The sequence below is a fragment of the Triticum aestivum genome, chromosome 4A (assembly GCF_018294505.1).
Source record: "Triticum aestivum cultivar Chinese Spring chromosome 4A, IWGSC CS RefSeq v2.1, whole genome shotgun sequence".
Classification (NCBI taxonomy): domain Eukaryota; kingdom Viridiplantae; phylum Streptophyta; class Magnoliopsida; order Poales; family Poaceae; genus Triticum; species Triticum aestivum.
The window spans coordinates 500,278,519-500,295,929 of NC_057803.1; the positions used below are offsets into that span (position 1 = coordinate 500,278,519).

The window sequence follows — 17,411 nt, forward strand, 5'->3', positions numbered from 1 at the left end:
AGACCATCTAACTAACATCCACATATAAATTTTTCGCTTTACCTGGAGCATTAGGCCTTGTACAATGGGAGGTGCTTAGGGAAGTGCTTAGAAAAATAAACCAGACTTTTCTTAAGCACCGGTGCTTATTTGTACAGGATAGACGCTTAACTAAGCGTTTCTCCTGTAGAAATAGGCACCGGTGCTTTAGAAAAATCCGGTTTATTTTTCTAAGCATCTCTCTAAGCACCTTTCATTGTACAAGGCCTTAGTGTCCCAAAGAGCCGGTCAATAGAACTTGAGGGCTCGGGCCGGCTCAACGCACATTTCTTCATCGACATCCTGAGATGATATGCGGATTGAACATTGAAGGTTCCATTCTGGCCTTGTTAACATTCCCAGTCGTGCAGCGATGCATTCCTTTGCTCTTGAGTAATACATTTCCTTTACCCTGTAAAAAAAACTTTAGTATTTGTAAAAGGCAACGTGGCACGGTTAACATACTCACAAAATAAAACGTGGCACGGTTAACTGTCAGTTTATGGCGCCCTTTTACATTCGTTCCGCACGCAATCTCGATGTTCATATATGTAGTACTACGTGTGTACGTGCACGTGGATCGTGATCCATGCAACATGATCAGACGCTGCAGGCGCTAATCATCAGTGAGCCGATCGGCTACCGCCGTTCCCGCGATCAATCGAGTTCGCTAGCGGGGCATCTATACGCACAATCAAGCTAGGCACCATGCATGCATGCATGCATGGCGCAGCAACGCCCGCCCGTGCGTCTCCCCCGCGGCATTCCTGAAACGTACGCGCGCCTCCTCCACTTCGCCTTCCAGGCACGTCGATCCACTATATAAACACGCCGCTAGTGCGTCTGCAGAGCACGCACACGACCTTGCATTACTAGAGCTACCTTCCAGCCACAAATCGCCGGGCATCTCTCGCCGGTCGATCGATGGCGCCCGTCGTCAAGTTCGTCGTCGCCGCCCTGCTAGTGCTTGCGGCCATCGCTGGCCCTGGAGGCGTCGGCGTCGCCTCGGCCACCACCGGCGCTGCTGGCCCCGCGGCGGCGCCATCGCCGGCCCCACTCGTCGCTCGCCTCCGCCTCGCGCTCTCGGGCATGGCGGAGGAGCAGCAGGGCGGCGGGTGGATGATGGAGTGCTGGGGCGCGGTGACGGAGCTGCGGTCGTGCACCAGCGAGATCGTGCTCTTCTTCCTCAACGGCGAGTCCTACCTGGGCCGCGACTGCTGCATCGCCATCCGCACCGTCACGCTCCACTGCTGGCCCTCCATGCTCGCCTCCATAGGCTTGACCGCCCAGGAGGCCGACATCCTCCGCGGCTTCTGCGACGCTGAGATCCCACACGCTCCTCCCCCGCCGGCGCCGGCCGCCGTGCCGGCGCCTGCTGCGCAGCCATGAGCACGCACGTAGTAGTGCACGTGTAATGTGCACACGCAAATGCGATGTAATAACACGACCTTGAGGAAATAAAATACGGGCCGGCGCTCGTGCGTGCGCACGTGCACTCATTTTGCTTGGTTGTGTTAATATGTAGTTTGCAATCATATTTGGACCTGTTAATTCGGTTCCTCGACTGACGGAACATAAACAAGAAGAGAGAGAAGAAGACAAATTCAGCATAGTGTCAAGACAAAAGCCTGAATAATTTAAAAAACTACACCATTCACAACAGAGTATCTTTTTTGTTTGTCAATGTGTATCTAATTTGGATCTCAATTTTTTTTGGGTTTGTAGACACATGAGAACATCCATGATTTTTTCGGAATTTTATGAAACATTTAAATTTGATTATTTTTCGGATTGGTATCATGGGAGCATATAAGTATTGATATCACCTGATATTCTCCCTCTTTACCATAGCTCCATGGCTCACAAAATTAATCTCCTTTTTTTTATTTGTGATAACCTCCAGGCAGTATATACTTCCTCCGTCTGAAAATACTTATCATCAAAATAAATAAAAGAGGATGTATCTAGATGTATATTAGTTCTAGATACATCCATTTTTATCCATTTTAATGACAAAATAAAATGAGATGTATCTAGATGTATATTAGTTCTAGATACATCATTTTTATTCATTTTGATAACAAGTATTTTCGGACGGAGGATCATAAAAGCTTTTGTAGCATTAAGATCAGACGCCGGGGATAGAGCTTCACTAATCACCGTTGCCTCTAAAGCTTCCCGGTTTGTATCATGAGATATATGGCCTCCTATTTCACACTTAGTGCGTTAAATAGAAGGCAAAACGCAAAAGCGGGTGCTGATCGGTCGGCCCACTAGCATTTTTTTCTTGAATTGTTTATCTTTTAATTTTGTTTCATATTTTTCATTTTTCAAATTGGTTCCAGTTTATGAAAAAATGTTCAAAATTTCATAAACTTTTTCATAGTTTAAAAGAAAATTCAAATATATTATATCATGTTTCAATTTTGTTTGAAATTTCACTTCTAAATGTCATTTTTGAATTTTATTTTTTTTCCAGTTTCCAAAATTGTCTACAGTGTCAAAAAAATGCTAGAATTTTCAAAAAATGTTCCCATTTTCGAAAAATCTTCGTAATTTGAAATTTTGATCTAATTTGTCCAAACATTTTTCATAGGCAAATACATTTTAGAAAGCACGAACAAATTTTCCAAATTCGTGCACATTTGTTAAATGTGTGAACAAAATTTTGAAATACTGAACACATTTTATAGTTCTTGAACATTTTTGTGATATTCCGAACATTTTTTTTGAAAACACAAGCAAAATTTCAAATTTCAAACAGTTTTTGAAAATAGTGAACACTTCTTGAAAAACGTGATTTTTTAAAAAGTGGAGACATTATTTTTAAAAGCATAGCATATTTTCAAAAATGAATTTTTTTTCAAAATATGAACATTTTTAAATTTTTTGAGCATTTAAAATTGAAAAAAAATTACTTTTGGAAAATCTATGAGTGTAATTTTAAACATAAAAATGAAATCAAGGACAGACCCTGTGTATCTTGGTATATGGGCCGGCCCAGTGGATGTCCCTGTGCGTTTCGTTCCTATTTGACAGAAAGCACGTTAAATAAGGAATTCCACAAAATCACTAATTAAGTAGTATTCGTTGCAAAGAACACTCCACTTTCCCAGGTCGCGACAAGTGGCGCACATGCAGTGCGCCACTTGTCGCAATCTGGGAGTTTTCCCTTTTTTCATAGATCCGTTTATTCAAAATGTTTTATCTTTTAAACCGCGCGTCCAAATCTCGAACCGTTTTCATCATTGGATTCCTCGCGTCGAGATCTTCAAAACTAGATCCCATGTTGATAGGTTTTGATGAACTTTTTTTCACGAAAAAAATTGGACGAAAGAAACCGGGCGAAAAAACCGAAGCGGGAGTACGGTTTTTTCCTTTTCCGAAAGAGGCACACCCTTGCCTCTCGTGAAATCACATCCGTGCCTCTCGTGAAAGCAAAACCGTGACTCTCTTGGAAGGAAAAAACAAAAAACGCATTTTTTTCCGTTTTCGAGAGGCACGGCCGTGACTCTCGCGAAAGCACAACCATGCCTCTCGCGGAAGCAAAACCATGACTCTCGCGAAAGAAAAAAAAACAGAAAACGCTTATTTTTTCTCTTTCTAAGAGGCACAGCTGTGACTCTCGCGGAAGCACAACCGTGCCTCTCGCGGAAGCAAAACCGTGACTCTCGCGAAAGAAAAAAAATAGGAAACATGTTTTTTTTTACCGTTTCCGAAAGGAACGATCGTGGTTCTCGCTAAAGCACAACTGTGCCTCACGCGAAAAAAAACCGTGACTTTCACGAAAGGAAAAAAAGAAAACGCATTTTTTTGTGCAATTTTTTTTTGAAAATTGTTTTTGATCGAAAAGCTAAGGAAGACCGGGGAAAACCAAAACATAAAAAAACCGAGAGAAAACCGTCTAAAAAGCCGAAAATGCATGCGGAAAAATAAAATAAAAAACAAAATTCGGAGAGAGCATCCAGAGCGCGACACGTGACGAATGGCTGAGAGCGCGCCAAGTGACGCTGATCGTTGCGAGGCTCCTGAAGGAGTGCTCGTTAACTAGTTGCTCCCGGAATTCCATGGGATATCTGTCCAGGTTAGAGAATTCTTGAATTTAGTAGCTACGTACATGGGCTTACACTTGAGTTAGTTGTCATGTAGCCAACCCATGAAATAGTTGTAGTTGTCGTTAGTTTAACTCTTGCATAGATCAGAAACACCTAACATCAAATCTTGTCCTATGACAAGAAATTCTAACCTCATCGTCCCAAAATGAGGACAGAAATCTACACCGGAGCTTCATCGACTATGTTTAGACGGATGAACTCGAGAAGAATCGAAACTCAGAAGGCAAATACGAAGAAGAAGCACCGGCATCCGCTCAAGCGCCATGCCTACCGTCGGCCGCCGGAGCGGTAGGCAGAGGGGAGACGAATTCACAGGCTCGTTGGTGAAAGCCTGAAGGGGATGATTAAAGTGTTAGTCTGAAAAATGCCCATTTTTTCTCGAGAAAAGGATGCATGGACTTTTTACACTTCGAAACACGGTTCTACCCCCTTCTTTTTCTCAACGTGGACATTTTCCTCCACCGAAAGACTAGTAGTATTGTTTTCCTCGTGATGGTACATGTGTGATGGTACATGTCTAGTCACGAGTATTGAATGAAATATGCCCCAAAGGCAATAATAAAGTTATTATTTATTTCCTTATATCATGATAAATGTTTATTATTCATACTAGAATTGTATTAACCAGAAACATAATACATGTGTGAATACATAGACAAACAGTATGTCACTAGTATGCCTCTACTTGACTAGCTCGTTGAATCAAAGATGGTTAAGTTTCCTAGCCATAGACATGAGTTGTCATTTGATTAACGGGATCACATCATTAGATAATGATGTGATTGACTTGACCCATTCCGTTAGCTTAGCACTGGATCGTTTAGTTTGTTGCTATTGCTTTCTTCATGACTTATACATGTTCCTATGACTATGAGATTATGCAACTCCTGTTTACCGGAGGAACACTTTGTGTGCCACCAAACGTCACAATGTAACTGGGTGATTATAAAGGTGCTCTACAGATGTCTCCGAAGGTACTTGTTGGGTTGGCGTATTTCAAGATTAGGATTTGTCACTCCGGTTATCGGAGAGGTATCTCTGGGCCCACTCGGTAATGCACATCACTATAAGCCTGGCAAGCATTGCAACTGATGAGTTAGTTGCGGGATGATGTGTTACGGAACGGGTAAAGAGACTTGCCGGTAACGAGATTGAACTAGGTATTGAGATACCGACGATCAAATCTCGGGCAAGTAACATACCGATGACAAAGGGAACAACGTATGTTGTTATGCGGTTTGACCGATAAAGATCTTCGTAGAATATGTAGGACCCAGTATGAGCATCCAGGTTCCGCTATTGGTTATTGACCGGAGACGTGTCTCGGTCATGTCTACATAGTTCTCGAACCCGTAGGGTCCGCACGCTTAACGCTACGATGACAGTTATACTATGAGTTTATATGTTTTGATGTACCGAATGAGTTCGGAGTCCCGGATGAGATCGGGGACATGATGAGGAGTCTCGAAATGGTCGAGACGTAAAGATCGATATATTGGATGACTATATTCGGACATCGGAAAGGTTCCGAGTGATTCGAGTATTTTCGGGAGTACCAGGGAGTTACGGGAATTCGTATTGGGCCTTAATGGGCCATACAGGAAAGGAGAGAAAGGCCTCAAAGGGTGGCCACACCCCTCCCCATGGGCTGGTCCGAATTGGACTAGGGAGGGGGGCACCCCCTTCCTTCCTTCTCCTTTTCCCTTCCCTTTCCTTCCCTCCTACTCCTACTACTTGGAAGGGCTCCTAGTTCTACTAGGAAAGGGGGAATCCTACTCCCGGTTGGAGTAGGGCTCCCCTAGGGCGCGCCATAGAAAGGGCCGGCCCTCCCCCTCCTTCACTCCTTTATATACGGGGGCAGGGGCATCCCAAAGACACAACAATTGATCTCTTGATCTCTTAGCCGTGTGCGGTGCCCCCTCCACCATAATCCACCTCGATCATATCGTAGCGGTGCTTATGTGAAGCCCTGCGCTGGTAGAACATCATCAACGTCACCACGCCGTCGTGCTGACGAAACTCTCCCTCAACACTCGGCTGGATCGGAGTTCGAGGGACGTCATCGAGTTGAACGTGTGTAGAACTCAGAGGTGCCGTACATTCGGTACTTGGATCGGTCGGATCGTGAAGACGTACGACTACATCAACCGCGTTGTCATAACACTTCCTCTTACGGTCTACGAGGGTACGTGGACAACACTCTTCCCCTCTCGTTGCTATGCATCACCTAGAGGGATCTTGCGTGTGCGTAGGAATTGTTTTGAAATTACTGCGTTCCCCAATGGTGGCATCCGAGCCAGGTTTTATGCGTTGATGTAATATGCACGAGTAGAACACAAGTGAGTTGTGGGCGGTGTCAGTTTCTCCAACTTCAGTTGAACCGAGTGTGGCTACGCTCGGTACTTGCGAAGGTTAAAACAACACCAACTTGACAAACTATCATTGTGGTTTTGATGCGTAGGTAAGAACTGTTCTTGCTCAGCCCGTAGCAGCCACATAAAACTTGCAACAACAAAGTAGAGGACGTCTAACTTGTTTTTGCAGGGCATGTTGTGATGTGATATGGTCAAGACGTGATGAGATATAAGTTGTTGTATGAGATGATCATGTTTTGTTGAAGTTATCGGCAACAGGCAAAAGCCTTATGGTTATCTCTCTATTGCATAAGATGCAAGCGCCAAATAATTGCTTTACTTTATCGCTATGCGATAGCAATAGTTGCAAGAGCAATTGTTGGCGAGACAACCATGTGACGACACATTGATATAGATCAAGATGATGGAGATCATGGTGTCATGCCGGTGACGATGGAGATCATGACGATGCTTTGGAGATAGAGATCAAAGGCACAAGATGATGATGGCCATATCATGTCACATATTATGATTGCATGTGATGTTTATCTTTTATACATCTTATTTTGCTTAGTTCGGCGGTAGCTTTATAAGATAATCTCTCATTAAATTATCAAGGTATAAGTGTTCTCCCTGAGTATGCATCGTTGCGAAAGTTCTTCGTGCTGAGACACCACGTGATGATCGGGTGTGATAGGCTCTATATTCAAATACAACGGGTGCAAAACAGTTGCACATGCGGAATACTCAGGTTAAACTTGACGAGCCTAGCATATAACAGATATGGCCTCGGAACAAGGAAACCGAAAGGTCGAGCGTGAATCATATAGTAGATATGATCAACATAATGATGTTCACCATTGAAACTACTCCATCTCACGTGATGATCGGACATGGTTTAGTTGATATGGATCACGCGATCACTTAGAAGATTAGAGGGATGTCTGTCTAAGTGGGAGTTCTTAAGTAATATGATGAATTGAACTTTAATTTATCATGAACTTAGTCCTGATAGTATTAGCATATCTATGTTGTAGATCAATAGCTCGCGATGTTGCTCCCAGTTTATTGTGTTCCTAGAGAAAAATTATGTTGAAAAAGTTAGTAGCAATGATGCGGATTGGATCCGTGATCTAAGAATTAACCTCATTGCTGCACAGAAAAATTATGTCCTTGATGCACCGCTAGGTGACAGACCTATTGCAGGAGCAGATGCAGACGTTATGAACGTTTGGCTAGCTCAATATGATGACTACTTGATAGTTTAGTGCACCATGCTTAACGGCTTAGAATCGGGACTTCAAAGACATTTTGAACGTCATGGACCATATGAGATGTTCTAGGAGTTGAAGTTAAATATTCAAGCAAATACCCGAGTTGAGAGATATGAAGTCTCCAACAAGTTCTATAGCTAAAAGATGGAGGAGAATAGTTCAAGCAGTGAGCATATGCTCAGATTGTCTGGGTACTACAATCGCTTGAATCAAGTGGGAGTTAATCTTACAGATAAGATAGTGATTGACAGAGTTCTCTAGTCACCATCACCAAGTTACTAGAACTTCGTGATGAACTATAGTATGCAAGGGATGACGAAAACGATTCCCAAGCTCTTCGTAATGCTAAAATCAACGAAGGTAGAAATCAAGAAAAATATCAAGTGTTGATGGTAGACAAGACCACTAGTTTCAAGAAAAGGGCAAAGGGAAGAAGGGGAACTTCAAGAAGAACGGCAAGCAAGTTGCTGCTCAAGTGAAGAAGCCCAAGTCTGGTCCTAAGCCTGAGACTAAGTGCTTCTACTGCAAAGGGACTGGTCACTGGAAGCGGAACTGCCCCAAGTATTTGGCGGATAAGAAGGATGACAAAGTGAACAAAGGTATATTTGATATACAGATTATTGATGTGTATTTTACTAGTGTTTGTAGCAACCCCTCGGTATTTGATACTGGTTCAGTTGCTAAGAGTAGTAACTCGAAAAGGGAGTTGCAGAATGAACAAAGACTAGTTAAGGGTGAAGTGACGATGTGTGTTGGAAGTGGTTCCAAGATTGATACGATCATCATCGCATACTCCCTATACTTTAGGGATTAGTGTTGAACCTAAATAAGTGTTATTTGGTGTTTGCGTTGAGCATGAATATGATTTGATCATTTTTATATCAATACGGTTATTCATTTAAGTAAGAGAATAAATTGTTGTTCTGTATACATGAATAAAACCTTATATGGTTACACACCCAATGAAAATGGTTCGTTGGATCTCGATCATAGTTATACACATATTCATAATATTGAAACCAAAAGATGCAAAGTTAATAATGATAGTGCAACTTATTTGTGGCACTGCCGTTTAGGTCATATTGGTATAAAGCGCATGAAGAAACTCCATGTCGATGGACTTTTGGAATCACATGATTATGAATCACTTGATGCTTGCGAACCATGCCTCATGGGCAAGATGACTAAGACTCCGTTCTCCGGAACAATGGAGCGAGCAACTGACTTATTGGAAATAATACATACTGATGTATGTGGACCGATGAATATTGAAGCTTGCAGCAGGTATCATTATTTCCTGATCTTCACAGATGATTTGAGCAGATATGAGTATATCTACTTGATGAAACACAAGTTTGAAATATTTGAAAAGTTCAAAGAATTTCAGAATGAAGTGGAGAATCATCGTAACAAAAATAAAAGTTTCTACGATATGATTGCAGAAGTAAAATATTTGAGTTACTAGTTTGGCCTTCAGTTAAAACAATGTGAAATAGTTTCACTACTCACGCCACCTGGAACACCACAGTGTAATGGTGTGTCCGAACGTCGTAACCGTACTTTATTAGATATGGTGCGATCTATGATGTCTCTTACTGATTTACCACTATCCTTTTGGGGTTATGCATTAGAGACAGCTACATTCACGTTAAATAGGGCACCATCTAAATCCATGGAGATGACACCGTATGAACTGTGGTTTGGTGAGAAACCTAAGCTGTCGTTTCTTAAAGTTTGGGACTGCGATGTTTATGTGAAAAAGTTTCAACATGATAAGCTCGAACCCAAATCGGAGAAGTAAATCTTCATAGGATACCCAAAAGAAACTGTTGGGTACACCTTCTATCACAGATCCGAAGGCAAGATATTCGTTGTTGAGAATGGATCCTTTCTAGAGAAGGAGTTTCTCTTGAAAGAAGTGAGTGGGAGGAAAGTAGAACTTGATGAGGTAACTGTACCTGCTCCCTTATTGGAAAGTAGTTCATCACAGAAATATGTTCCTGTGACTACTACACCAATTAGTGAGGAAGCTAATGATGATGATCATGTAACTTTAGATCAAGTTGCTACCGAACCTCGTAGGTAAACCAGAGTCAGATCTGCACCAGAGTGGTACGGTAATCCTATTCTGGAGGTCATGTTACTTGACCATGACGAGCCTACGAACTATGAGGAAGCGATGATGAGCCTAGATTCCGCGAAATGGCTTGAGGCCATGAAATCTGAGATGAGATCCATGTATGAGAACAAAGTATGGACTTTGATTGACTTGCCCATTGATCAGCGAGCCATTGAGATTAAATGGATCTTCAAGAGGAAGACGGACACTGATTGTAGTGTTACTATCTACAAAGCTAGAATTGTCGCAAAAAGGTTTTTGACAAGTTCAAGGTGTTGACTACGACGAGAGTTTCTCACTCGTGTCTATGATTAAGTCTGTCCGAATCATGTTAGCAATTGCCGCATTTTATGAAATCTGGCAAATGGATAAACAAAACTGCATTCCTTAATGGATTTATTAAAGAAGAGTTGTATATGATGCAACCAGAAGGTTTTGTCAATCCTAAAGGTACTAACAAAATATGCAAGCTCCAGCGATCCATCTATGGACTGGTGCAAGCATCTCGGAGTTGGAATATACGCTTTGATAAGTTGATCAAAGCATATAGTTTTATACAGACTTGCGGTGAAGCCTGTATTTACAAGAAAGTGAGTGGGAGCACCACAACATTTCTGATAAGTATATGTGAATGACATATTGTTGATCAGAGATAATGTAGAATTATTCTGCAAAGCATAAAGGAATGTTTGAAAGGAGTTTTTCAAACAAAGACCTCGGTGAAGCTTCTTACATATTAAGCATCAAGATCTATAGAGATAGATCAAGACGCTTGATAAGTTTTTCAATGAGTACATACCTTGACAAGATTTTGAAGTAGTTCAAAATGGAACAGTCAAAGAAGGAGTTCTTGCCTGTGTTACAAGGTGTGAAGTTGACTCAAAACCCGACCACGGCAGAAGATATGGAGAGAATGAAAGTCATTCCCTATGCCTCAGCCATAGGTTCTATAAAGTATGCCATGCTGTGTACCAGACCTATTGTATACCCTGCCTTGAGTTTGGCAAGGGAGTACAATAGTGATCTAGGAGTAGATCACTGGACATTGGTCAAAATTATCCTTAGTGGAATAAGGATATGTTTCTCGATTATGGAGGTGACAAAAGGTTCGTCGTAAAGGGTTACGTCAATGCAAGTTTTGACACTGATCCAGATGACTCAAAGTGTCAATCTAGATACATATTGAAAGTGGGAGCAATTAGCTAGAGTAGCTCCGTGCAGAGCATTGTTGACATAGAAACGTGCAAAATACATACGGATCTGAATGTAGCAGACCCGTTGACTAAACTTCCCTCACAAGCAAAACATGATCACACCTTAGTACTCTTTGGGTATTAATCACATAGCGATGTGAACTAGATTATTGACTCTAGTAAACCCTTTGAGTGTTGGTCACATGACGATGTGAACTATGGGTGTTAATCACATGGTGATGTGAACTATTGATGTTAAATCACATGGCGATGTGAACTAGATTATTGACTCTAGTGCAAGTGGGAGACTGAAGGAAATATGCCCTAGAGGCAATAATAAAGTTATTATTTATTTCCTTATATCATGATAAATGTTTATTATTCATGCTAGAATTGTATTAACCGGAAACATAATACATGTGTGAATACATAGACAAACAATATGTCACTAGTATGCCTCTACTTGACTAGCTCGTTGAATCAAAGATGGTTAAGTTTCCTAGCCATAGACATGAGTTGTCATTTGATTAACGGGGTCACATCATTAGAGAATAATGTGATTGACTTGACCCAAACTTTTAGAAACGACAACTTTGGTTTCTTGCCAAACCACAGTTCATAAGGTGTCGTCTCAACGGATTTTGATGGTGCCATATTTAACGTGAATGCCGCCATCTCTAGAGTGTATCCCCAAAACGATAGCGGTAAAACAGTAAGATACATCATAGATTGCACCATATCTAGTAAAGTACAATTACGACGTTCGGACACACCATTACGCTGTGGTGTTTTGGGTGGCGTGAGTTGCGAAACTATTCCACAATTTTTCAAATGTACACCAAACTCGTAACTCAAATATTCTCCTCCACGATCAGATCGTAGGAATTTTATTTTCTTGTTACAATGATTTTCTACTTCACTCTGAAATTCTTTGAACTTTTCAAATGTTTCAGACTTGTGTTTCATTAAGTAGATATACCCATATCTGCTTAAGTCATTTGTGAAGGTGAGAAAGTAACGATATCCGCCACGAGCCTCAATATTCATCGGACCACATACATCTGTATGTATGAGTTCCAACAAATCTGTTGCTCTCTCCATAGTACTGGAGAATGGTGTTTTAGTCATCTTGCCCATGAGGCACGGTTCGCAAGTACCAAGTGATTCATAATCAAGTGGTTCCAAAAGTCCATCAGTATGGAGTTTCTTCATGCGCTTTACACTGATATGACCTAAACGGCAGTGCCACAAATAAGTTGCACTATCATTATCAACTCTGCATCTTTTGGCTTCAACACTATGAATATGTGTGTCACTACTATCGAGATTCAACAAAAATAGACCACTCTTTAAGGGTGCATGACCATAAAAGATATTACTCATATAAATAGAACAACCATTATTCTCAGATTTAAATGAATAACCGTCTCGCATCAAACAAGATCCAGATATAATGTTCATGCTTAACGCTGGCACCAAATAACAATTATTTAGGTCTAATATTAATCCCGAAGGTAGATGTAGAGGTAGCGTGCCGACTGCGATCACATCGACTTTGGAACCGTTTCCCATGCGCATCGTCGCCTCGTCCTTAGCCAATCTTCGCTTAATCCGTAGTCCCTGTTTCGAGTTGCAAATATTAGCAACAGAACCAGTATCAAATACCCAGGTGCTACTGCGAGCATTAGTAAGGTACACATCAATAACATGTATATCACATATACCTTTGTTCACCTTGCCATCCTTCTTATCCGCCAAATACTTGGGGCAGTTCCGCTTCCAGTGACCAGTCTGCTTGCAGTAAAAGCACTCAGTTTCAGGCTTAGGTCCAGGTTTGGGTTTCTTCTCTTGAGTAGCAACTTGCTTGCCGTTCTTTTTGAAGTTCCCCTTCTTCTTCCCTTTGCCCTTTTTCTTGAAACTAGTGGTCTTGTTGACCATCAACACTTGATGCTCCTTCTTGATTTCTACCTCCGCAGCTTTCAGCATTGCGAAGAGCTCGGGAATAGTCTTATTCATCCCTTGCATATTATAGTTCATCACGAAGCTCTTGTAGCTTGGTGGCAGTGATTGGAGAATTCTGTCAATGACGCAATCATCTGGAAGATTAACTCCCAATTGAATCAAGTGATTATTATACCCAAACATTTTGAGTATATGCTCACTGACAAAACTGTTCTCTTCCATCTTGCAGCTATAGAACTTATTGGAGACTTCATATCTCTCAATCCGGGCATTTGCTTGAAATATTAACTTCAACTCCTGGAACATCTCATATGCTCCATGACGTTCAAAACGTCGTTGAAGTCCCGATTCTAAGCCGTAAAGCATGGCACACTGAACTATCGAGTAGTCATCATCTTTGCTCTGCCAGACGTTCATAACATCTGGTGTTGCTCCAGCAGCAGGCCTGGCACCCAGCGGTGCTTCCAGGATGTAATTCTTCTGTGCAGCAATGAGGATAATCCTCAAGTTACGGACCCAGTCCGTGTAATTGCTACCATCATCTTTCAACTTTGCTTTCTCAAGGAACGCATTAAAATTCAAAGGAACAACAGCACGAGGCATCTATCTACAATCAAGCATAAACAAGCAAGATACTATCAGGTATTAAGTTTCATGATAAATTTAGGTTCAATTAAATTACTAAAAGAACTCCCACTTAAATAGACATCCCTCTAATCTTCTAAGTGATTACGTGATCCAAATCAACTAAACCATGTCCGATCATCATGTGAGATGGAGTAGTTTCATTGGTGAACATCACTATGTTGATCATATCTACCATATGATTCACGCTCGACCTTTCGGTCTCCATGTTCCGAGGCCATATCTGTATATGCTTGGCTCGTCAAGTATAACCTGAGTATTCCGCGTGTGCAACTGTTTTGCACCCGTTGTATTTGAACGTAGAGCCTATCACACCCGATCATCACGTGGTGTCTCAGCACGAAGAACTTTCGCAATGGTGCATACTCAGGGAGAACACTTCTTGATAATTAGTGAGAGATCATCTTATAATGCTACCATCAATCAAAGCAAGATAAGATGCACAAAAGATAAACATCACATGCAATCAATATAAGTGATATGATATGGCCATCATCATCTTGTGCTTGTGATCTCCATCTTCGAAGCACCGTCGTGATCACCATCGTCACCGGCGCGACACCTTGATCTCCATCGTAGCTTCATTGTCGTCTCGCCAATCTTATGCTTCCACGACTATCGCTACCGCTTAGTGATAAAGTAAAGCATTACAGCGCGATTGCATTGCATACAATAAAGCGACAACCATATGGCTCCTGCCAGTTGCCGATAACTCGGTTACAAAACATGATAATCTCATACAATAAAATTTAGCATCATGTCTTGACCATATCACATCACAACATGCCCTGCAAAAATAAGTTAGACGTCCTCTACTTTGTTGTTGCAAGTTTTACGTGGCTACTACGGGATTAAGCAAGAACCAATCTTACCTACGCATCAAAACCACAACGATAGTTTGTCAAGTTGGTGCTGTTTTAACCTTCGCAAGGACCGGGCGTAGCCACACTCGGTTCAACTAAAGTTGGAGAAACTGTCACCCGCAAGCCACCTATGTGCAAAGCACGTCGGGAGAACCGGTCTCGCGTAAGCGTACGCGTAATGTAGGTCCGGGCCGCTTCGTCCAACAATACCGCCGAACCAAAGTATGACATGCTGGTAAGCAGTATGACTTATATCACCCACAACTCACTTGTGTTCTACTCGTGCAAATAACATCAACATATAAAACCTAGACTCGGATGCCACTGTTGGGGAACGTAGTAATTTCAAAAAATTTCCTACGCACACGAAAGATCATGGTGATGCATAGCAATGAGAGGGGAGAGTGTGATCTACGTACCCTTGTAGATCGACAACGAAAGCGTTTGGTTGATGTAGTCGTACGTCTCCACGGCCCGACCGATCAAGCACCGAAACTACGGCACCTCCGAGTTCTAGCACACGTTCAGCTCGATGACGATCCCCGGACTCCGATCCAGCAAAGTGTCGGGGAAGAGTTCCGTCAGCATGACGGTGTGGTGACGATCTTGATGTACTACCGTCGCAGGGCTTCGCCTAAGCACCGCTACAATATTATCGAGGACTATGGTGGAAGGGGGCACCGCACACGGCTAAGAATATGATCACGTGGATCAACTTGTGTGTCTAGGGGTGCCCCCTGCCCCCGTATATAAAGGAGCAAGGGGAGGAGGCCGGCCGGCCCTATAGGCGCGCCAAGGAGGAGTCCTCCTCCTAGTAGGAGTAGGACTCCTACTAGGAGGGGGAAGGAAGTGGGGAGGGAGAGGGAAAGGGGGGCGCCGCCCCCCCTCTCCTAGTCCAATTCGGACCAGGGGGGGAGGAGGCGCGCGGCCCACCTTTGGCTGCCCCTCTCTCTCTCCACTAAGGCCCATATGGCCCGTTACTTCTCCCGGGGGGTTCCGGTAACCCTCCGGCTCTCCGGTTTTCTCCGAAATCACCCGGAACACTTCCGGTGTCCGAATATAGCCGTCCAATATATCAATCTTTATGTCTCGACCATTTCGAGACTCCTCGTCATGTCCGTGATCACATCCAGGACTCCGAACTATCTTCGGTACATCAAAACTCATAAACTCATAATATAACTGTCATCGAAACCTTAAGCGTGCGGACCCTACGGGTTCGAGAACAATGTATACATGACCGAGACACGTCTCCGGTCAATAACCAATAGCGGAACCTGGATGCTCATATTGGCTCCTACATATTCTACGAAGATCTTTATCGGTCAGACTGCATAACAACATACGTTGTTCCCTTTGTCATCGGTATGTTACTTGCCCGAGATTCGATCGTTGGTATCTCAATACCTAGTTCAATCTCGTTACCAGCAAGTCTCTTTACTCGTTTCGTAATACATCATCTCGCAACTAACTCTTTAGTTGCAATGCTTGCAAAGCTTATGTGATGTGCATTACCGAGAGGGCCCAGAGATACCTCTCCGACAATCGGAGTGACAAATCCTAATCTCGAAATACGCCAACCCAACATGTACCTTTGGAGACACTTGTAGAGCACCTTTATAATCACCCATTTATGTTGTGACATTTGGTAGCACACAAAGTGTTCCTCCGACAAACGGGAGTTGCATAATCTCATAGTCATAGGAACATGTATAAGTCATGAAGAAAGCAATAGAAACATACTAAACGATCGGGTGCTAAGCTAATGGAATGGGTCATGTCAATCAGATCATTCACCTAATGATGTGATCCTGTTAATCAAATTACAACTCCTTGTTCATGGTTAGGAAACATAACCATCTTTGATTAACGAGCTAGTCAAGTAGAGGCATACTAGTGACACTCTGTTTGTCTATGTATTCACACATGTATTATGTTTCCGGTTAATACAATTCTAGCATGAATAATAAACATTTATCATGATATAAGGAAATAAATAATAACTTTATTATTGCCTCTAGGGCATATTTCCTTCACAGGGGCACCCCAAAGACACAACAATTGATCTCTTGATCTCTTAGCCGTGTGCGGTGCCCCCCTCCACCATAATCCACCTCGATCATATCGTAGCGGTGCTTATGCGAAGCCCTGCATCCGTAGAACATCATCATCGTCACCACGCCGTCGTGCTGACGAAACTCTCCCTCAACACTCGGTTGGATTGGAGTTCGAGGGACGTCATTGAGTTGAACGTGTGCAGAACTCAGAGGTGCCGTACGTTCGGTACTTGGATCGGTCGGATCGTGAAGACGTACGACTACATCAACCGCATTGTCATAACGCTTCCGCTTACGGTCTACGAGGGTACGTGGACAACACTCTCCCCTCTCGTTGCTATGCATCACCATGATCTTGCGTGTGCGTAGGAATTTTTTTGAAATTAGTACGTTCCCCAACAGGTATTGCCCATGATTTTGACCCTCCAGCAGTGTTTGGAACACATAAATCTCACAAATAATCCTTGATTCATTTTTTGTAGGGTAACCCTTGATTCGTTTGTATGAAAAAAGTTCTCCGGTTTCATATGTTGTCAACACATAATCTCGGGATAGGAGCACAAGGTCCGTCCCGTTAGGTGACGGTTTGCGTTCTGGTGCGGCGATTACGAAGGCGACCGCGGTGCGAGCCCTCATTCCTTCCTCGGCAGACCAACACAGGATCTATCCCCATCCTTCCCGGCGGCGGGCTCCAGGTCGTCGGCGTAGATCGTTCCTCTTTTCCGTTCCCATCCCTTCCACCATAAGCCTTCTGTGTGATCCTGGGGCGCACGGTCGTAATACACTCATAAACCCTAGGTGAAGAGTAGGG

General features: G+C 42.9%; 1 protein-coding gene across 1 annotated transcript; it reads left to right on the forward strand.

Annotated features, from left to right (window-relative positions):
• Positions 1 to 942: 942 nt before the first annotated feature.
• LOC123082141 (egg cell-secreted protein 1.2-like) lies at positions 943 to 1,517 on the forward strand. The gene has a single exon (XM_044504545.1). It carries the CDS (start codon positions 943 to 945, stop codon positions 1,405 to 1,407), a length of 465 nt encoding a protein of 154 aa, XP_044360480.1. The 3' UTR covers positions 1,408 to 1,517.
• Positions 1,518 to 17,411: the final 15,894 nt, after the last annotated feature.